Source organism: Silurus meridionalis, chromosome 12 (genome assembly GCF_014805685.1).
Source record: "Silurus meridionalis isolate SWU-2019-XX chromosome 12, ASM1480568v1, whole genome shotgun sequence".
Lineage (NCBI taxonomy): Eukaryota > Metazoa > Chordata > Actinopteri > Siluriformes > Siluridae > Silurus > Silurus meridionalis.
The window spans coordinates 9,657,414-9,681,783 of record NC_060895.1 but is presented as its reverse complement, the minus strand read 5'-3'; the positions used below and the strand labels follow the sequence as shown (position 1 = coordinate 9,681,783).

Sequence of the window (24,370 nt, the reverse complement as noted above, 5' to 3'; positions counted from 1 at the left end):
AATGTAGTGGAGGTGGAGGTGAAGTTCTGATAGGGTAATAACCGTGAAGCTGAAAGTTGAAGGTGTGATGATAAATCAGTGCTTATGCTCCACAAGTGGGCTGTGAGATGGAGGAGAAGAAAAAATTCTGGAGTGAGTTAGATGAAGTGGTAGAAAGTGTACCTAGGAATGAACAATTGGTGATTGGGGCAGACTTAAGTGGGCATGCAGGTTAAGGAAACAGAGGTGATGAGGGGGTGATGGGTAGGTATGGCCTTAACGAGAGGAATGTGGAAGGGCAGATGGTTGTAGATTTTGCTAAAAGGATGGAAATGGCAGTGGTGAATACTAATTTTAAGAAGAAGGAGGATCATAGGGTGACATGGAGGAAGGTGCACACAGGTGGACTATGTTCTATGTAGGAGATGCAACCTGAAGGAGATTGGAGACTGCAAGGTGTTTGGCAGGGGACAGTGTATCTAGACAGCATCGGATGGTGGTCGGTAGGATGGATTTGGAGGTGAAGAAGAAGTGGAGAAGAGTGAGGACTGAAAGAAGAATAAGATGGTGGAAACTAAAGGAGGAAGACTGTAGTATGAGATTCAGTGAAGAGGTCAGACAGGGGCTAGGTGGTGGTGAAGACATGCTGGATGATTGGGCAAACACTGCAGTGATAAGGGAGACTAGAAAGTTGGAGACAGCTAGAAAGTTACTTGGTGTGACATCTGGAAAAAAAAAGGAAGACAAAGAAATGTGGTGGAATGAGAAAGTGCAGGACAGCATAAGGAGAAAGAGGTTGGCAAAACAGAATTGGGATTGAGAGAGGGATGAGAAAAGTAGACAGGAGTACAAGGAAATGTGGCAGCAGGTGAAGAGGGATGTGGCAAAAGCCAAGGAAAAGGCATATGAGGAGCTGTATGAGAAGTTGGACACTAAGTAAGGAAAAAAGAATTTATACCAATTGGCCAGGCAGAGGGACCAAGCTGGGAAGGAAGTTAGAGCAATAAAGGATGGAGATGGAAATTTGTTGACTAGTGAGGAGAATGTGTTGAGAAGATCGAGGGAGTATTTTGAACAGTTGATGAACGAGGAAAATTAGAGCGAGAAGGTTGGAATGTGTGGAGATGGTGAAGCAGGAAGTGGATGGGATTAGTAAGGGCGAAGTGAGAGCAGTGGTTAAGAGGATGAAATGGGATGAAAAGTACTTTGGACCAGATGACATACCGGTAAAAGCATGGAGATGTTTCGGAAAGATGACAGTGGAGTTTTTAACCAGGTTGTTCAACAAGATTTTGGAAGGTGAGAGGATGCCTGAGGAATGGAGAAAGAGTGTGCTGGTACCGATCTTTAAGAATAAGGGAGATGTGCAGACCTGCAGTAACTACAGGGAAATAAAGTTGATCAGTCACAGCATGAAGTTATGGGAAAGAGTGGTGGAAGCCAGGCTGAGAGAAGAGGTGACCATCTGTGAGCAACAGTATGGTTTCATGCCAAAAAAGAGCACCACAAATGCATTATTTGCTTTGAGAATGTTGATTTATAGAGAAGGTCAGAAAAAGTTGCATTGTGTGTTTGTGCCGAGAGAGGAGTTGTGGTATTGTATGAGAAAGTCACGTGTGTCAGAGAAGTATGTGAAGGTGATGCAGGACATGTATGAGGACAGTGTGACAGCAGTGAAGTGTGCAGTAGTGCAGAGTGATTTGTGATAGAAGATTATCTGCAAGAGTAAAAGGGAAAGTTTATAGCACTGTGGTGAGTAGTCACCTGCTATGTTGTATGGTTTAGAGACCGCGGCATTGAGTAAAAGACAGGAGGTAGAGCTGGAGGTAGCAGATCTGAAGATGTTAAGGTTTTCGTTGGGAGTGATGAGGATGGACAGGATTAGAAATGAGTTTATTAGAGGAAAAGCACATGTCGGACGTTTTGGAGACAAGGTAAGGGAGGCGAGATTGAGATGGTTTGGACATGTGTAGAGGAGGGACATGGGTTTAATCAGTAGGAGAATGCTGAGGATGGAGCCACCAGGAAGGAGGAAAAGAGGAAGGCCAAGAAGGAGGTTTATGGATGTGGTGAAAGAAGACATGCAGGTAGTTGGGTTGAAAGAGGCAGATGTAGAGGGCGGAAGGAGACGGATGATCTACTGTGGCAACCCCTAATGGGAGAAGTCGAAAGAAGAAGAAGCGAAGAATTATTTTTTACATTTTAAATGCGAGTCTATCTACCTGGGGTATCCAATTAAGAAAATGCTCTACAGACATCATATTAATATATAACAATATAACAAGCTGTCTGTGCACTAATAAATAAATGGGTAATAAAACATAATTTTTTTCTGCTGTAAATATATAACTAGTGTGATGTGACGAGGCAAAGTTACTGTTATCACTTTAAAGCTATGGTAATTATTTTCCTTGTGACTAAAGTGTTTTATTATTATACACTTAAACAGGAAATAAGTATCTTATTCCTGAGAAGAATTTGCCACTGCGAAGAAACTTTCACCCACTTTTTATCCATTTATAGTTACATTTAATGTTGTGAAGCTTCCATGAATCAAGTTAGCTTTTATTCTCATTTATATCAGCTATAAACAATTACTCCTTCCACAGTCCAGACTACTTTTTTCTCTTGCTTAAAGTTAAAAAAGCAACTTGCGATGGAGCTGGTGCTGAAGCGATGGTGCTGAAACCTTTTTCATAAATGTTAAGCAATCATCGCCTAACAGGGAAAAAAAATATTACTATCAGTGATTTACTTTTTTAATAATAATATTATACTTTAAAGTGTGACGCTTTCAATTGCCATATAAAGCTGGGGCAGGAGGAGGTGGATGCTGTGAAAAGTGACACTAAGTGTCATAAGCTGTCAATTCAGACTGTGTCCATAAAGCACATAAAGTTTTTTTTTTTGTGTGATTTAATTATACATTTTCTGACAATTAATCCTTCAAAAAAATCCGATTGTATCCATATATATATATGACATTTGTAAGGCATCACAAGAGCAATGAAACACAAAATACACACTGGTCAGAACAAGGCAGGATCAAATACACAAAAAATAAATGGTTTAAAATATCCAACCAATGTATAGCTGTTTAGCTTTTTTTTTATTAATATATGATACAGCTCTCAAGTGCTTCTATATTATACTGTCTCTCTGAAACACTAGAGCACATATGGAGACTATTTTTGAAGATACAGTACAAATACATAAAAAATATTTCTTCTGACAATCTGACACGTGTAATAATGTCTGGCTTTATGCAGAAATGCATGGCAGCCGTGAGAAAAAAATTAGAGAAATTTAGAGGAATGATGGCATACATTGTTACTATCTATACAGAAATATACACATTTTGTTGTTACAGCATAGATAGATAGATAGATAGATAGATAGATAGATAGATAGATAGATAGATAGATAGATAGATAGATAGATAGATAGATAGATAGATAGATAGATAGATAGATAGATAGATAGATAGAGTGCATCTGGAAGGTGTTTATGGCGCCTTACTTTTTCTACATTTTGTTAAAATCTAAATGTAAATCTAATGTTAAGAATATATACTGTACATCACCTCACTCTATAAGATCAACAAGTTTGCAAGTCTGACCCAGTCTAGGACGTATTATAACTGAGTGTACTGATACTGGTACTACAGTGCCGTGTTGGTGGAGTTTACTGGTCCGAATACACCTTGTTCTTGCAGTGACAGTGGTGGAGGTTAGCAGGACAAATAGCTGAGTTCCAGCAGTGCCACTACAGGGCAGAAAGGAGAAATATTCATGAGAGGACATGCTCTATTAGGCTGTCACCAGACAGTGTGATTAATGGACCCTGTGCACCTTGTGAAAGAAAGAAGGAAAGAAAGAGATAGATAGAGAAAGAGAGAGCGAATAAAGAGAAAGAGAGGGTAAGAGGGAAGGAGGGAGGGAGAGAGAAGAGTGCAAAACTGTTTACCATACAGAGGGGGTCATTATACACCATCTACAGTGGAGTGTTAAAGGGCTAAAGGCACATTTCAATCAGTACATCCTATGTCATATGTTAGCAGCTTCCACACCCACGCTCTTAGTCTGCCCAATGCCTTTCTGCCCTTCTTCCACAAAAAAATGACTATCGTTTAGCATGAGCAAGAATGCTAGACTTGCATATCTGCTGGACAGTATTGAATATCCCACATCAGACTGTACTGTCATGCATGCAAAGGTTCAACTTCAATGCACAATATGGCCAATTACTGTATGTGGACACCATATCATCACAATCATATGCTTGTTATACAGCCCATTTCAGACTTATTCTGGTGTTTGTGGCTTTCCACTTCATTTTGGAGAAAGACTGTTGCTCATGCAACCACCAACAGCATTTGTATAGGGTTGGGTATAGAGTTAGCTTTTAAAAGAAGCATTTAAGTCATGGCTGCTGCAAATGTTTACCATTTTTAATTGAATGATACAGCAGCAATACACATGAAATTCATGCTTAAGTGAAATATATCCTTCAGAAGAGGCTTCCAAGTACTACTAGGGGACATCATGCTCAGGACACAGATTTATCATACAGCATGCTGCATATTTAACACTTTATTAAACATGCCACCCATCCATTAAGTTAGCTTTGGATGGATCATGAACATGCAGCTTTTTTTTATGTGGGTACATGTACTTATAATTAATTTTCCACTTATGCTACTTGCTAGTTAGCATACAGTCTATCTGATTAGAAGAAAAAATACTTGACAAATGTTACCTTATATTAATACAAGCTGGGATAAAGCCTGTGGCTTTACAAATACTTCAGGTGCTGCCTAATGACCATTTGCTAGCAAAAACATAAGTACTGATAACACTAGCTGGCTATTTAATCTAAAACAACACATCTGACTATACACAAACAAAAACTAAAAAGCATTGTTATGCCAATATATAATTTAGTCAACTATAAAATCATAGAAATATTGCCAAAATTTTAGACTACTCCAGTCCAGTAAACAACCATATAAGTTCCCTTTCAGGAACTGGAGCTGCGACAACAATGCTTTGTGAACGCTTCTGTGTTGTTGCTCTGAATCACGTGTGTAATCTGTCCAATGGAGAGGCGTAACATCACCGGTAGAATGACTTCATGACCAGGAAGCTATAAAATGTGCAATGCGGTGGAGCCGACACTAGCTTCTGTTTTTTCAGGAAGCGCTCTGTGTGTGTCTGTGTAAGATAAAGATAAAAATAAGAAAAAGAAAAAAAGAAAAAAAATGTATAAATAAGAAAAGCAAGCATGACTTCTGGCTTGTGTGTAGCTTGCTTAGAAGAGGAGCATGCTCAATTGGTTCTCGAGGGAGTCGACTATTTGCATTGCAGCCACATGTCCAGGCGGGCCCTCCGCTCCTGGAGAGCACTCTGTGAGGAGGGCGCTTCGCTCTGTGAGGAGGGCGCTCTCCCTAATGGCTCAGGCCCCACTGTTGCTGAGGCAAAGCGGTGTTTGATGTCATGGGGCTCCCAGGTGAATCTGGCAGAGGCCACTGTCCCATCTGGTTTTCCCTCAGTCACCAAGCCCCTATTGGGCTGGATGCCATTGTACAGACGTAGCAGAGGCTGCGCCTGTACACCTTACCCCTTTTGCGTTGCTCCTGAAAGTTCTGGAGAGAGGAATTCGTCTCCTCCTGGTGGCCCCAAGATGGCTGGGCAGACCATGGTTCGTAGACCTGGTGCCCCTTTTCGAGAAACCTCTTCGGGAGATCCCAGACTTAGAGTGCCTGTATAAGACTGCTGGAGGCTCTCTCTAAGCACCACTTTGAGCCATTGGCAGAGATGGCCCTTAGGTTTTTGTCAGTCAAGACTGCCTTTCTTCTGGCAGCCTCCCTGGAAGGGGGTCAAGGACCTACAGGATCTCTCCATGGCATCATCCCTCCTAGAGTTCACCCCAGGCATGGCCAGTGCCTTTCTTTACCCCAGACCTAAGGTGCATTCGGTTCCCCAACAACCAGTCATGCTGCAGGCATTCTATCCTCTTTCTTTCCAGGCCTCTGATCAGGAGAAGCTAAACCAACTGTGTTCTGTGCAAGCACACCACAAGATGGAATTGTGGAGGAAGTCGGAGCAGCTTTTTGTTTGCTACAGTCCCTATAAGGAAGGGCTCCCTGCAAACAAGCAGACACTCAGCAGGTGGATAGTAAATGCCATTTCATCCTTCTATTAGTCCTCTGGTCTCTCCGCTCCTTTCGGGATCAAGGCACACTCTACCCGGAGTGTGGCAGCCTCTATATCCTGGTCCTCTGGAGTCCCACTCCAAGACATTTGCAACGCTGTGGGCCAGTCCACCCCACTGGCTTTCATCAAGTTTTATAACCTTAGAGCCACTCTAGCGATGTTGACACAGCACGGGTTCCTGAAAGGGAACGTCTCTATGTTACTTATGTAACCCCGGTTCCCTGAGTCAACGAGATGCTGCGTCTCCAAGCCACACTCCCTGCATCCCTGCGGCACTTCCTTCCCCTTTCATACGCTAGCGTCGGCGCCACTGAATGCGTTTTTTAAAGCTTCCTGGCCGTGACATCATCCCACCATCATCCCACTGATTACCTCTTTGTTGGACAGACTGCACACATAATTCAGAGAACGGACAATGTGGAAGCGTTCCCAACACATTGTTGATGCAGCGTCTCGTTCCCTCAGGGAACCAGGGTTACATACGTAACCTAGAGACGGTCACCTACGGTGTAAAGGACACATACAATGCACACAAATTGGGCCAAAATAGCTGTCTTCCAATAGGACCAATCTTTTAAGCACACAAAAGCGGCCTTCTGGAACTTTGGCACTTGCATAACTGTCAATTGTCAAATGTCTGTTTCAATTATCTGTCCTTGATTTTTTCCACAATTTAAAGGCAAGTGCCTGTTTTCGATGGTGGCGGTCTATTGAAAAACTGTCTCAAGCACTTATAAGCTACTTCAGAACAATATGGCAAGCCCAGAGGCGTAATCTAGATGCATATGATTTGAATAATCTGAATAGGGAGCATAAAAAAATTTACTTGAGCAACTGCCTAACCGAAAACTGAATGCAAATTATTTTCCCCATGCAAATACTGACTTAAATATGAACTTTTATTTCGAAGTTGGTGACTCTGAATGCAGCCCACAAGTGAATATATAAAAATGAAAATAAAATCGGTGTGCTGACAGGGACAGGAGAGGACTAGATTTTAATAAACCACACAGGTTGCCCATGTCCTCATTAGGATTGGAAACCACTTCTATGCATGTGCACTATACCATTTCGTTGGTGTCAACTCTTATATCTTTGACAAAGTAAAGATGTTTATCAGTCCATTTATATACTTGTTTCACTGTGAGCAGAGAAATAGCCGTCACTATCGGTTCCTGTGCTGTGATAGTAAATAAGTGAGACAGCATATATAATGGCTGCCTGAAGGACACAGAGAGAGAGAGCAGAAAAATACTAAAACTGATTGTAAATAAACTATGGACAGTAATTAAATTTGTAACATGAATGCAGAGGTATAATAGCATCATATTACTGTATTGTAGTGCATTTTAGAATAGAAGGATAGAATTCTTGATCAACTCTAATATCTAATCATATACTAATCATTTATGTCTTCAGGTCATAAAGCTGCATACTAATACATAAACTAATTTATGCCTGTGCCATCATTAGTGAGTTTTTCAGCACTAATGATGGAGTAGATAATGATTAATGATTACCAATGAGTTGCATAATGAAAGAGTCACAGAGAAAAAAAAAATCAGTTATTACATAAAACAGAGATCTATATAGTTATATTTTTATTCCTAAGTCTGAAACTGAATTTTGTATTTTATTTAGTCTAATTTAGGGTATATATAATTCATTAGGTGATTAAAATGACAATGACTAAAGACTTTCATGAAAAAAGCAGTTATTCAGAATTTGATTGATACAGTTATATTTAAAAAGGACACTGTTGCTAATGTGTGTTCAGTCTAAAAGTCCTAAGAGGTCAGGCATTGTTATTTTTCACATAATCACAAGTTGTTTCTCATGAACATTATTTAATTTCTCTTGTAAACTTAAAGTAAAAAGTTGTTTTCTGATGATCTCAGCAAAATGTAAGTGCAGTAACAAAGAATCGAAAAGACATATACTCATATAAGGCAATATGATTTTATGAAAAGGTCATGTAGGATTAAGCATCTTCATACTCGTGTTACTTGAAAGTACATGTACTGTACTGTACTGTATATACACTGGCGATCAAAATTAGAGAACAATTTATAAACAATTGAACAATTCTGAAATAATGTCATCTTCACTCCTCAACAGTTGAAGGAGTTTTTTTTTTCCTGTCTATACCATGCTACCAGAACACCTTTTCCACAAAATAAATAAGGCATTTAAAAAAAAAAAACATTATTTTGCAGAAAACACACTGATCAAAATTAGAGAACACTTTCAGATACCTCCCAGTTATTGGTGTTAATCTGGTACCTGGTGCTAATTTCCTTGATTATCTGTCAACCCCTATTTAACTGGCAGCCTAACTTCCAGTTTCACTGACTCTGCAAGATGGTGGGCCGTTCTAAAGTGACTGAAAGCCTCCGGCAGCAGGTTGTCCAGATGAAGGCCAAAGGGATGACCCTATCAGCCATAGCAAGACAAGTTGGTCGTCCAAATCTGTGATTTCAAGAATATTGAATCTTTACAACATCACAAACTCATTCAAGTCCGCCAAGAAGGCTGGTAGTCCACGGAAGACAAATAAAAGAGAGGACAGGATACTGCGGAGGATCTCAATGGGCAATCGTTTCCACACTGCAGCTGGAATTGCTCACCAGTTCAGCGCTGAACAGGTTAGGGATCTGTCTCGTCATACAGTGTCTCAACGTTTAAGTGCATTTGGACTGAAAGCCCACTCTGCAGTGACCAAACCTCTCATTAGCAGAAAGAATCAAAAGACTAGACTAAGCTTTGCTGAGTGATGAAAGCAAGTTTAATTTATTTGGGTCCGATGGGAAACATTATGTTTGGCAACAAACTGGAGAAAGACTGAACCCAAAGTGTGTAAAGAAGTCAGTGAAAAGTGGAAGAGGAAGTGTCATGGTTTGGGGCATGTTTTCTGCAGCAGGAGTTGGGCCTCTTATACAGCTACATGGCAGAGTGAATGCAAATGTTTATCAGAACCTTCTTCAACAACATATGGTTCCTTCCCTGCGTTCATCACCCAATAAGCCCGCAGTGTTCATGCAGGACAACGCTCCATGTTACACAGCAAAACGGGTAAAGCAGTTCCTTGAAACTGAAAACATTGAAATAATGACATGGCCTGCCCAGAGTCCTGATCTCAACCCAATAGAGAACCTCTGGAAAATCCTTGGTGACAAAGTTATGGCCAAGAAACCCACTACAGTCACCAAACTGTGGAGGAGACTGGAAGAAGAGTGGACCAAAATCACACCAGAGCAGGGTGAGAGACTAGTGCTGTCCTGTGGCCACAGATGTGCTGAAGTCATTCAGAGCAGAGGCCTGTACACTTCCTACTAATTGCTGACTGTTGTAACCTTCAGAAAATTTTGTTGTAATCTTTTTCCATGCTACAGTCATTGCTGTTCTCTAATTGTGATCAGTGTGTTTTCTGCAAAATAATGTTTTTTTTTTTTTTTTAAATGCCTTAGTTAATTTGTGGAAAAGGTGTTCTGGTAGCACGGTATAAACAGGACAAAAACTCCTTCAAAATCCTTCCTTGAGTTAAGATGACATTATTTCAGAATAGTTCAATTGTTTATAAATTGTTCTCTAATTTTGATCGCCAGTGTATATTTACTGGACCAGTTCATAGGTGTCCAATGCTCCAAGCCTGCACTTTAGTGTGTTCAAGTCCAAATGCATTATAAGCACTTGAGACAGTCCTTAAGACTATCACATTACTGGATGCTGTTGAGTTTGCTGTGGTGATTTTGTGATGGTTTGAAATTTAATGTATATTGCCAAGGTGTTGCAAACTCTGGGTATCATTGCTCACTAACACATTGCATCAGAATTAACTGTGGTATATAGTTTATATCATACCATGAATACTTTCACCAAAAACAAACACTATGACACCCGAAATAGGAAACAGGTCATTGTATAGCTTTGTGAACCTTAAAAGAGGAAGGAAATAATATTTGGGATAGGCCTGGTGTTGTATAATTCAACACACAGTATGTTACATCATGATGCTCCCATGACCTTGTGCTCCTGGGTAGACAGGAGTCTTCATGTCTAAACTCCAGTGGGAAGCATATGATATTTCCTTTTTAATCCAAAACAAAGTCTAGTATCTCAATACTAATACTTAGAAATGTTTTGCTGTATATAAAACAGACAGGAAAATTTGCAATACAATGAATAATATTAAAATGAATGTAAGATTCTTTAAATTCTGCTTCTTTATACTTTGGAAATAATATACCACTTACATCAGTGATTTTTACTTCTCTGGCAACATTATTGGCAATTTGGCCTTGTCATTTTAATAGTTAAAAATAAATAAATAAATAAATAATATATATTGTAAATGTAGAGAAACAGGGTATACTCTAATCATGAGTATAAACATGAGAAGCTACATTTACAGCATTTGGCAGCATTAACTTATATCTTCACAAGTACTTAATCAATAGTTGATATTAACTGTATGCACACTAACACAAAGTCTCATTTAAAGTCACATTTGCTAATTGTCAAATTATGACTAATTAATGCTTTGCTGATAGTTATTGATGTATGAAAGTAAATATAATGTTAACAAAAAAAAAAGAAAGAAAAATTGTTGTTTGGGGAGGATTATTCAAATAATTAGAAAGTCATATTCTGGACTGGTTGCCACTGCTATACATGTGTTTAATGAAATAGTTGTATTCTTAAATAGATTAATGTAGATGTATGTGTAAAACTATAGCACAAGGAAAGACTGCTGTGTTTGTTACTTACAGTTAGCCTGGGCACAGATGAGGCAAGACGTGGTGCTGTTGAAAAAGGTGAGGAGGCCAGCTACAGCCAGGCTGATATCTGTGTTGGTGGGTCTGAGGTCTAGCGTGGTGAAACGGGGAAACTGAACCTTCAGTATGTCCTCCGGGGCCACTTTCACATATGGTACCTTATGCAGAAACACAAAGTTACAAGTGTAAGAAACCATGCTCAAGATAGCTATGTTTAGTAAGTAGAAAAATTATTTAAAAAGCCCTCAATGAGTATGCCTAGTTCAAAAGTAAAGAAGAAAATCTGAGGTAGGTTAAATAAAGACAAAGCTATTTACCGTATTTTTCGGACTATAAGCCGCTACTTTTTATCCCCACTTTTTGAACCCCGCGGCTTTAACAACGAAGCAGCTAATTTATGGATTTTTCCTGGGTTTTTCCCGGTTTCACAAACTTCAAGCCAAAAAACTGAGCGACATAACATTAGACCAATGAAATTTCCGAACGAAAACAAAATACGCACGACGATGACAAAAAATAAACTCCCCAGAGAAATACAGTGGTACCTTGACCTACGAGTTTCATTCGTTCCGTGGACGAGCTCGTATCTCAATTTGCTCGCATCAAATCAGTTTTTCATATTGAAAATACTTAAAATGGCATTAATCCGTTCCAACCCTCAAAATGACACCGTTTTTATGTTTCATGTTATTAAATTGGAAAATACATTTCTAAGTAACAAATCTTGTATAAAAACATAATAGAAAGAGTATGTAAATATATAATAAGGTTTTATTCAGTGTATTTTCCTTGGAGATGAGACGACTTGAGCTAACGAAAACGCCGGTGAGGTGTGTGTGTGTGTGTGTGTGTGTGGAGGGGAGGTAGAGGTGATAAGCGGAGGTGGAAAAAAAACTTGTTTTTTACTATCACTCCTGTACACTACGTATCCCTAAACTTTAAAATTTTAAGTTTTTCTTCTTTGCTTATCTTAATTTTTGTCACAGTTTTCACTTTCTGGCTTCGCTTCGCCATCTAGCAGCGGCGACTCGAGCTCGTATCTCAATTTTTTGCTCGCGTAACAAAGCAAAAAAAACGACCGAGTGACCGCTCATACCTCGGAAAACTCGTACATTAATGCACTCGTAGGTCAAGGTACCACTGTAGTTGTGAAAGGAAGGAGGAAGACAGTGAACAATGACTTTCTTGGTCGGCTACTGTTTAGATACAAGCTGTTGTAATGCGTTTAGTCTGGGTCAAGGGATAGCTCGCTAAAACTCCAGTTGCAACAGAAATCATATAAGCACAGACAGGTTTCCAAAACTCCTGCTTTTTTATTTTTCTTGGCAACAGCGTTATGGGTTAGTCAAAGAAACTTAGAAGTGAGCATCAGAAAATAATAAGGACATATTCCTCGGTCTCCACACATGCAGTAATAGCGGAAGAATGCAGTGGCATGCTGTATTCCCAAAATACCGCTATGCTCCTAATAGAGCAGTGTAGACTTCAGTGTGGACAGTGTAGATAAAGTGCAGTGTAGACAGCGGCTTATAGACAGGTGCGGCTTATTTATGTTAAAAATAACAATCTTTGTCAAATTCAGTGGGTGCAGCTTATATAAGGGTGCGCTTTATAGTCCGGAAATTACGGTAACTAATTATACTATAGAAATAAAACTTGGATATATTTTAGAGTAGTCAATGTGTAGTTGGTATTGCAGTAAAGATTTACTGTCCTCAAATTAACTTAACATACATCCAATTACTGTCAAAATAACGGCCAACAAAAGTGAGTACCCTAAGTAATAACAGCTGTATGTCCCTTAACCATGCAAAGCCACATGTCCTATTCATCATGTTCATGCTTTTGTTTACCTGACAGGACAATACAAATTTGTATATCTTGTATTAGAGCAGTTACAATTTTTTTATGCTTTGAGTACAATTCTCTCATACTGACCACTGGATGTTCAACACGACACCTCATTGCAAAGAACTCTCTGAGGATTTGAGAATTAGAATCATTGCTCTCCGCAAAAAGTTCGATAAGCCTGAAACTGAGTTACAGTACAGTGGCCAGGGCCATACAGAGGTCCTCATGCTGTGCATTTGAAACTGGCTTACAAAAAGCCAGCAAACAGTTTGATGGAGACAAATTGTCCAAGAGCATGGATTACTGGAACCATGTCCTGTGGTCTGATAAGACTAAGATAGACTTGTTTGACTTAGATGGTGTCCAGCATGTGTGGCGATGCCATGATATGGAGTACCAAGAAAATTGTGTCTTGCCTACAGTCAAGCATAGTGGTGATAGCGTCATGGTCTGGGGCTGCATGAGTGCTGCTGGTACTGTTATAGTTATAGTGGTAGTTATTTGACAATAATCGCTATATTTTTTTTTTAGAGTCTGCAAATCTATACTGCTATACAAGCTGCACAATAACTACTATAAGTTTCATTTCAATAGCATTGTCTCTTGAGAAGTTATACTAAAATGGTTGCTGTAATGTGAGATACTGTACATAACATTCCCCATTTACTTTTTTACTTTTATTATATTACTTACAAATGTAAATTAAACTTGTATTTAAACAAGTGGGAAATTCAGTACAGGTATAAAGTACATGTGGTTACAGACAAATCTGAATGGCCACAATCCATTGATACATTTTCTGTCGCATGGTTCTTACAATAGTTTCTGCTTTTTTGTTTCTTGGACATTCTATAACCTTAAATGTACAGTAAATATACACAGACCAGGCATAACTTTATGGCCACAGATAGGGCAAAACATGATGACCACCTGCCTAATAATGTGATGGTCCCCATTTTGCTGCCAAAATAGTCCTGGTGAATATTTTACTCCTTCAGCAATTTGAGCTACAGGAGTTCGTCTGTTGGATCAGACCACGGGAGCTAACCTTCGCTCCCCACGTGCATCAATTATTCTTGGCCGCACATGACCCTGTCTCTGGTTCACCACTGTTCCTTCCTTGGACCACTTTTGATAGATACTCACTACTGCAGACCAAAAACATCCCACAGGACCTGCAGTTTTGGAGATGCTCTGACCCAGTCGTCTAGCCATCACAATTTGGCCCTTGTCAAACTCGTTCAAATTCTTAGGCTTGCCATTGTTTCTGCTTCTAACACATCAACTTAGAGGACAAAATGCTCACTTGCTACCTAATATATCCCACCCACTAATAGGTGCCTTGATGAAGACATAATCAATGTTATTATGTTATTATTATGTATAATGTTATTACCTGTAATAATTTTATGTCATAATGTTATGCCTGATCAGTGTATGTGGCTTTAAAATACATCATATTCCCAAAAGCTTGTGGCAACCTGACTATGGCAACCATGAGTGATTCTGGTCCAGTGATCCTGGAGCATTAAGCATTGTTACCTTCAGTGGAACTGATAAGTCCAAACCTAGACAATATTTGGATCATAAAGACAGGATTTTGACCTCAACCTCACTGATCATGACTTTTTTATAACAGCAAGATACATCACAGTTCAATTCTTACACTTTACAAGAAACTCTTAAATCTAGAATTGAAAATATACCATGAAACAGAAAAACTTTCAAAAACACTATGAGAAGCATTTGCTTGAAAAATATATTCTACTTTATGTTGCTCAGAGGTCATGTTTTTGTTGAGTTTTAGTTTGATATTTGCTGATGTGTGGGTAAGTCAGGACTCAGTGGCGCCTGAAGGAGATCACGGAGGACACAATGCATCTGGGGAGCAGGCCTCTTTATCACTTTAGATTGCTTGTCTGCGTGATGTTGTGTGACCATGTGCCGCACTTGTACACCCCTGCGTCCCCAATTGGTTTCCCTTCACTTTCCATCAGGGAGGAAAGGAGTTGCCGGTAGCAAAGATGGATTGAACTAACATGATAGGCATGAGTAGGACTTTTTGGATTGGAGCAATGAACAGTGGGTAATGGCCATGAAACCACTGGGAACATGGTGTGAGCTGACTCTCTTTCTATCATTCCCCCTGCACTTCTCTATCGCCCTTTGGGCATATAGGTATGGATAAGAAATGATGTCATCATCATAGATGATGACTTTGCATTTGACTACCGCCTATCATCTCTGACCTTTTACAGCTTTTTGGTGTACTGTTCAGAAGAAAGCCTGCTGATTAGTTCAAAATAACTAGTCTATGATAGCTAGACTGTCCTTAGCAGATAGACTGTATCTTTAGCAAAATGAGGTGTAACAGTCCACCCTTTTGATGCTTATTTCAGTCATTATTTCTTTTAATTTTCCTTGAATGAAAAAAAAGAAAAGAATGAATTTTATTTTCAGATGCAATGTTTATATAGTGTGTTACTTTAACAAACCTCTGTTACTTTATGTCCAGCTGTCAGTAATAACGTTCATTGAATTTTGTTTTATTCAGCTATTCATGAACTTCAGCCTTTGTTTCTTCATAAAATCTGGCACGTGTGTGAATCTGAAATTCGATCAACTTGAGGTTTTCATTTTAGTTCTGACTTAATTATGTTTATTGTGGTGCCCTGTGGTGAAAATGGGTTGCCTTATTTTATGTATTTAGATCTTTCTGCATGAGCAACTTTTGCATGCAAACAAAAATGTTTCGATCAATGACATTTTTTCCATGTTTAAGGGCAAACCCCCAAAAAACTGCCACGCCAGCGAATTAAAAGTAGTTGCACACAGTGATTGAGCAAACAAAAGATTTGCAGTTCAATCTCATGCATCATTAGTCCAATTGTAGTGTACTGAACATGCAGATTTTGCATTGGCTTTGGAATGGTTACATCAGTAAAAAGCGTATATATGACTGCATCCTTACTAAACTACACTTTCACAACAGGGTCAATTGTCTGGATTATGGACAAGGATGTTGTTTCCTACAAGTCACTGTACTGTATTGACACGTTCCATCATATGACTTTCTGTAGCTGTTTCACGTTCACAATTCTCACCACTCATGAATAGATCTCCCTGAACTCTTTTTCTTTCTTTAGTTTTTATTGTTAAAATTATTGTTCAGGTCTGTGTTCAGGTTGAGGTTTTTGTGTGCATGTACTTTTTACTGATTTAGTGTGCTGTTGCCTGTATTTGTAAGTTTGCACAGTCCACTTCCAAACAAGAATTTATCTTTGGCTTGACACATGATCACTCTCACGAAAGATTCATTAAGAATTATTTCAGTGCACTTGTTTTGGATTTATTTCTTGCAATCAGAATCACCCGGGTTATTTTCTCGTTTTTCAGAATGATTAGATTAATAGATAAGTGCCAATTACCAGTCAGTTGCCTGTTCAGCTTCGAAAAGGCTTTCGGCCCTAGTATTTGTACAAACAATATGCAATAACTTGGTAATTGAAAACAGTTTAATTGCACACTTTTAGATTAAATAGACAGCTTATTTTGTACACAACTAATTATTAAAACCCAATTAAGAATAAAATGTCATATTAGTTCTGTTAATGTGCTCCATGCTGTTTCCTGCTTTTGATAAGTGTCTTTATTCGATATTAATAAAATTGATTAATACATTATATTATTTACTAAATTAGCAATTTTCACAGTCCTGTTCTTTTTGACAGTGCGGTGGTTGGATGACCATTTCCTTTATAGAACCATTTAAAATGTAATCATGCAGAGTGCATATACTGCAGATGATATTAATAGGTGTGTTGAGCTACATTCTTTGAAAATAACATTATTATTTTAGACACAGCTTTGCATCTGCAAATAGCCTTCATATTAAGGTGTCTCTTAGATTATGTACATATGTATTAATGAAGTATTTTATATTTATTTCTTAAATATTGTTAACTGTTTTACTCTTAGTCTTGGAATAGATTACACTATTTTTCTACTCACTTTTGCATCTCACAAAGCCACTTCATTGAATAAAAGATATCTTGTTCTATATAATGTCTAGTTAAAAGCAGACTATGAGACAAAGTCCAGCTACAACAACCTGAAAAAAAAAAGCTCTGCCAAATCACATCGTTAAGTACTATTCTGGAAGGCTTTAAATAACATCTCAATTGACTATTATAGTCAGCAATGGATGAAGTCTCCCTTTAATATTCCTCGAGTAAAAATAATGTACTGCTTTCTACTTAAGTTAATGTACAGGAGTATTTGCTTTTGAATGTACTTAAGTATCGAAATAAAAAGTACTTATGTTTTAGAACAATATTTTCAATTATTTATGCAATTTAATGTTCCAGAGATTTCAAAACTCTGTAAACAAGACCTTTAAGGTTACTGTTGAGGTCTAGCAACAGGTTCTCATTTAACACATTTATACACCTGAAAGTAGTAAGAAAGACTATGCGTTTCTAAAATGTACTGAAGTAAAAAGTAATATATTATGCATTAAAAGGCTGTGAAGTAGACGTTTCCGGAAAATCTAATAAACTACAATATCAAACTAAATTTCTTCATAACTCTTCACCACTATTTATGGTTAGTTTTAATCTAGCTTTTAATCAACCTGACAATATTTTTCTTGCAACTTTCTGGATATTGCAGATTACTAAATAAATCAAATTTGTTACTTTTTTTAATTTAACTTTTTTTTATGGAGAAACAGACTGCCTGTCTGTGTATTTAATATATATATACTGCTGTACAGGGACCAAAAAATAGCCATCAAGTGCCATCTAGTAGCTTTTATTTTTTCCCGCATTTACATAATTATGCTGTTGTATAAATGCTTTAAGCACAAAAATGGCTCTAGTTATTTAATCACGGCTGTGTAACAGTTTACTCTTGTACTTTAGGTCGCATTTTGACAACTTACACGTTTTTATTTTCATCTCAAGGCCAAAGTTTGCAAAGGTTTCGTGTCATTTTGCGGTTCTAAATAGTCAGAAGTTGACATGCACCCCTTCATCTTTACACTAGGTGTCATCTTTATTTGAAGAGTAATTTGTTCTCTGCATGAAGCCAGTCAGAGTGTGAAAAGTATAAAAAAAAAAAAAAAAACAACCCCACACAATTAATAAATTGCCTTAAAGATTTGCCTTCGGGTTTAATAAGATCACAGCACATGTGATTGGATTCGCTGAGCTAATTAATAGTTCACATGAGCTTCAGGAGACATATTAGTAACTTAGTAATGAATGTAGGAACGGTGTAATAAATTGCTGCTTTACAGAGAGCACATGAAGACAGATTCCAGAGGACCTGAAGGGGTTAAAGGTTTTTCTTTATGCTGGAAATGGGGAAAAAGGAACTCATTTCAAGGAAATTAAAAGATTCTGCTTTGAGGACCTCATACGAGTAATACACCTAGTCTTAAATTACTTTGTGAGATAAAAAAGCTTTCACAGTGTAAATGCTTCTGGCATACACTAGTTATACACCATAGGGAGGAAAATAAAAGAAAGTGTTTGATGTTTTTTTTTAACAGATTGTGTATGCTTCTGAACTACTTCCTGCGAGTATAGTGGACCAAAGACAAAATGTATGTATGTTGCTCTTTGCCCTTGGAGTAAGCAAGCAGCCTCCAGTGGCTGTAGAAGCACTAATTACAGTCATTTAAAAGAAGACTTGGTGTGGGCTAGAGGGAACTAAATAACGCCAGACAAGCAAGCATCCGGGAAACAATGTATCCACCAGGCTGTGCTTAACCTCTGCCTTAAACCCTGAGCATCTGGATGGCATGACTCTGAATTTACACATATTTGACAACATAAGTACAGGGAGGACATCAAATGTGTTCAACCTCCTGTTATATTTTAGTTTAGTTTCTTTAATGATTGCAAAACACGCTCCAAATTAATATCTTAATTAATTCATTCGGGTTCATTAAAAACTTTATCAAGGAGTCAAAACATAAAGCATTTATAGCCCAAGGGGGCTCCCTGGGTGTTAATCAATCTTAATACCAAGGTTGCTCTTGTGAATGCTTAAATCAGTGCTTTCTGAATAGAGTTCTCAGAATAGAAACTCTCAAGTTACATTGAAATCGCAATCAAAGGGAAATAACTCAAATATTGTCAGGAAACTTACAAGAGCTAATCCAATTGCATTAAAAACATCCAAGGGCAAAAGATGTACTTAAAGTATCATGAAATATAAGGCTATAAAGTGGTTTAGAGTTTGTTGGTTGCCATATTTGAAAGCTACAGTGGTTGTTGGGATCTGGAGTTATACACTGGCGGTTATCTTACAAATATAATGCATAAAATATATGTCAGGATTATGGACAGGGACTACATTTTTCACAAGCCACTGCACCATTGCATCACATAATATGATTACTGCACTTGTTTCACATTCATGGTCATTAGCATTTCTTAATAATAATATCAGAATCACTGACTTAGGTCTATATAGGCCTTTATATTAAATTATTCCCAATAGTCTATTATTTTCATCTCATTGCTTTTCTCTTGTGTGCACTGCTTCTAGTATTGTAAGTTTCTGTTTGAGTTTCTATCCAATCAAATTTTGACCATATTGCCACAGTCAAAGGAATCTGCATTGAGCCTTCTGAAACAGCAGACAAGAGTCTAGAAGCTTTTATTGTCATTTCAACCACATATATAGCTGTAAACAGTGAAATGAGACGTTTCTCCAGACCCCTGGCGGTACCTAAAATAGCATACCGATACATCACACAACATAGAGCTACATAACAGAACACAGAGCTAAGAACTAAAGTAAGTTGTCCTAGCCACCTGTAGCTTACAATACATTAGAATTAAGCTTTTGCTTTAACCAATCGGATTTCGAGGCCATCTAGCATGCGTCCAATAACATTTGCATTTTCCTGTCCTTTGACTGCATTGTCAGAGAGTGCACTTGTCAGTGCTAGCAAACCACTCTGTAGCAAAATGCACCAGCTCAAATTTATTCATGTGCATTTAATAGCTACTTTTTATAGCCAGAGTCCATGTCTAAGAGAGGAGAATAAATTGATTTGGTTGCAGATACAAAAGACATTTAGAAAAATGCAGTGAGGGGCCGTGCATTTGGTACCTGGGCCTTCAGTGGGGACTTTCCTCAAGTTAATCCACCTCTTAATACCACCTATATCACGTCGCATTTATAGAAACCATAAATACAATACAAAAACGCAATATAACAACGCATGCCATTAGAGAGAGGCATTTCACATATAGAGGGTGAATACCATTGTACTAAAGCAATCTCCAGACCTCTACACTTCAACCACAACTGTGCCACCTACATCATCTGGAGCAGTTCAGAATCAATATTTGTTTAATAACATGACAAAAACATTAAAAATGTAAATAAAATACAACCTACTCACCAGAGATGCAGACTCATAATGCATACTCATATAATTTGCACAGCTCCTTAGAGGCTGTCAGGCAGTGGTATCGCTCATATTCACTGGTCTGGAAGTGGCAAACAAACCCTTTCTTGGGCTGAGACAAGCTAGCTAGCTTCGGGGTTGGCCGACCTCCTCACGGTGTCTAGATTTTCTTCAAAATGTATTTTTAAGTATGTCCTAAGCCAAATAATCAGCCTCCATCAGCCATTGTGGAAATAAAAAAGTCTAACTCTAATGTATTATTGTGTACAGATACACACGTGTTTTGCTAGTCGAACTTGGCTGTAACAGTTTCGCTCTGACCATCCAATCAGAGGACAGAAAAATGCTAAAGCTATTCTGGGCCAACGTACTGGAATCAGTGCCGCCAAAAAACAATACGAAATTAGGAGAATAAACTGTTGGGAATAAATTAATAGAATTTCATAGAACAAATATTAGAATTTAGGTTGTAAATGTAGGTCAGTGCTTCTGTTTAGGCCAGCAGAGAAGTTATGAAGTTAATATCGATGCTTATGCTAGAGATGATGTATCTGGGCGCTGCAGCTGTGGCTGCAGTGAAAGGAGACTTGTGTAATTGCATTAAACGGGTTTCTTGCTTTAGTAATGCTATTTATTCTCACTGCATGAAATTCCTGTATGTGATGCAGCACTCTGTTTTTCTGCATTTCTGTATAATATTGATTGACAAGGTGCCATGATGATGCTATGATGCTTTGATGCTTTGTGCTTTGGTTGTTGTTGGTTTGTGGTCCTTTGTAGAGTAACTGCCCAATGAGAGCCCTCCTCAATGTTGCATTAACCCCTTAAACTGTCAACATATTTAGCATATTCAGCACAACGCACAATACTTCCTAGCTTGTATGAATTATTCATTAACCTAAAAAAAAAGCTACTCTTTCACAGGGCCTTTCGCCACCAGGGCTGTAGGGTAAACCTGCCTCCCCAGTGAACACCTTGCAAGTGTCCAACTTAATTTTGCTTGTGGTATGTGAACAAACACACCATTTGTACGATTTCCAATTCCAAAGGGATCTATGCAAATTGCATGCCATATGGCAAAGTAGGCTATAATGAGATCTTACACCTGCTACTTGCACCTTATGTGCCAGAGAAACAAAACTCCTGTTTAATAAAAGATCATGCCATTTTCTTCTCACTGCAAATGAATGCAATGTTAATCTGAATTATCATTGTAGGGCATTGTATTATTAATTTGGGTCATCCCAATTATGTTTGAAATGAAAAGAATTCTACATTATTTTTCCCCCTTGTAATATGTTTTTCCCCCATTTAAGATAAACTCAGGAAACACTTAACCTCATGGGACCATGCAATAAAAGTGAACCATTCTTTTGCATAGCATTCGCTAACTAGTTTATAAAGCAAGTTAATGTGGGGTTTTAGAGAGGTAGCTGTAAGGGGGTTGAAGGGGTACTCAGAAACTTGGCAGAAAGTAAGTAGAAGTGCTGCAGGTTAGATTAAAGCTGAGTGAGAAAAATATAGAAATAAATAATAGGGGATAAGGGTAAGTAAAACAGTGTGATAGAAAATAATCATTCTAAAAAATCTCAAAGGAAAAGTACTAAACATGTGCATACAGAAAACTCACTAAAGTAATGAACTGATTAATTTATCGGTTTTGCTTTGATTGTATTAGAGCGAGTACACACTTGCAGAGTCAATCAAACACTGAGAAGCCTGTGGTCATATATGAAGGCAAGGTCATAAGATTATTTTTCTATATTAAGCTAATATGGGGTAATAAGCGATAGGATTTCAGCTGCCACTGGGAAAACCCACATGTAAATACAGCTGCAGTCTCATTTAAACTTCTGAAAAGACTAATAACAGCGGGCCCTCCAGAAAGCTTTTCGCAAAGTAGACGAGAAAATTGTGAATCCCATTGGGACTCAGAGGTTTGATGAACATTACACTGCCAGATCCTTTTTTCCATTGATTTCACACTGCCTCATTCTGTTCATAGCTGGTGATCATTCAGAACTAATATTCAAAAAGAAAGGAGTTCCAGGCCTTTCAGTGGTTTATCTGAGAATGTATTATAAAGAATGAGGTAATATCATCTCCTTTTAACCAAGTAATAATGTTATGGATAAGATCCTCTGCTTCATCCAATATATCTGTGCCCAGCTGTATAAATAGTAAAAAAAAATCAATGAGGTGCCAATTAAATGGAATTCAGAAGGGGGATTAAAAGAAAATTCTTAACCTCAGGATCAAACTGGGGAGCCTGGACTTGTTAGGCGCATCTATATGGGTATTATTATTATTATTATTATTATTATTATTATTATTATGATTATGATTATGATTATTGGCATGAACACCAAAGGCACCATAGACAGACAATTTTAGGCTAGAGTGTCTATCCCCACCATCATGCCAAATTTGGGCCTAATTTGCATAGATGTTTTTGTTATAAGTTTTAAACCAGGTGTCCAAAATTTTAAAGCCTGACCAATCTCAACAAAACCTATAAGGTGAACGTTCACCTGATTAGATTTTCTGCCATCTTTTGTCAATTTTCTTGACAAAAAATGGCAGATTTCAGATTCAGATTTTCACTATTTGTTTATCTAGATCTTTCCTCCTACAGTCAGACAATTACACCCATATCCATTGTGATGACCTTCACCATCATGAGTGTGACTACAAATCACTTTTGGCTAAGTTATGGCTCAGCTTCCCTGTAATTGCTTAGGCAACAATTGTAGCACATGATTATTATTATTATTATTATTATTATTATTACTATTATTATTATTATTATTATTATTATTTCAAGTTATATATTACGCTGTATATGTTTTTCCCACCTGTATTTTATGCACAACATGTTCTTATACTGTATACATTAGACTTCATTCCTCTCATGCAATACGGAGGTATGAGAGAAAACTAGTTGGAGTGTGGGAAGTCAGCCAGCTGTCAGCATAATAAGCCTTAGAATATCAGATATTATTTCTGTTCATGTCAATCTTTTTATTTCTCTCGAATAATTTAATACCAGAGTTGTTCTGGCCACAACGCTTATACTGTGATTGTAATGATGTTCATTTTTTCAACATGACTCAATCATAATCTGATCATACAATTGCGAGCTAATGCAATGTAGAAATAGACTATGCTTGTGAAGCAAAACATGCTCACAACGTGTTAGAAATTAATGCAATTATAAGAAGGTTGAAATTTATTATGGCAATTGTGCTCGAAACTGCATGCTGGATGCATTGTGCAATAGGTGTTAATTGGGGTTTAAAAAGCTACCTCCAAGCAATAGAACTGTTTGAGCTCAGAGGCGTCAAAAAGCTCGGTCAGTAACAAAGATATGTTAATAAGTGTGGTTCTTACTGGAAAAATGCTCTAGTGTCAGAACAGGTACAAGGTGTGAAAGGCAATAGGACAGCTGACATGTCAGTGGGTTACTAATTGAAACTGAGAAAACTACACAATGCAATACATTTTTATAAAAATGTGCAATTAAAATGTACCACAACATACCTCTTGGCAATTTTTTTATTGGATGCCAGCATTACTGCCTCAAACTACACACATAATTATATTTATACTTAGTTTCGAGGCAATGTCAAAAAGGTATCTGGTATCTGGACGAAATGCAAACCCATTAAAAAGATTATGTATATTTTTATTAAATGTTTATTGTACATATAGTATGCAAGCTGTATTAGCATAAGTTTGTGGACACCTGACCATCACACCCTTATGCATTCTGAGAAGTGGGACATGGTGGCTCAGTGGTTAACAACTGGGACTTCTGATCGAAATGTTGTGAACGCAAGTCCTAGTCTGATCAAGCTACCACTTCTGCCCATTGAGCAAGACCCTGCTTTAATAATTGCAAGTTGCTCTGGATAAGGGCATCTGCCAAAATGCTATAAATGTAAATTATGTTCCAAATTTAGTCCTGCATGTGCCGTTATAATAACCTCTGCTCTTTAAGGAAGGTTTTTCACTAGGATTTAAAGCATATGTGGGAAGATTCACAAATTCAACCATAAGAGCTATTAAAAGATTATTCATGTTGTTGGGTGAGGAGTCCTGGGGTGAAGTCTGGGCTCTAA

The 24,370-nt window shown here is 37.9% G+C and overlaps 1 protein-coding gene across 5 annotated transcripts in view; it reads right to left on the bottom strand.

Moving 5' to 3' along the window:
* The window catches only part of grik4 (glutamate receptor, ionotropic, kainate 4), a 439,025-nt gene that overhangs the window by 145,637 nt on the left and 269,018 nt on the right, over positions 1-24,370 (bottom strand). For all 5 annotated transcript variants that reach the window (XM_046863059.1, XM_046863058.1, XM_046863061.1 and 2 more), the window contains one exon: positions 10,962-11,127. In XM_046863059.1, the coding sequence (XP_046719015.1) occupies positions 10,962-11,127 (166 nt within the window). The remainder of the gene's footprint in view (positions 1-10,961; positions 11,128-24,370) is intronic.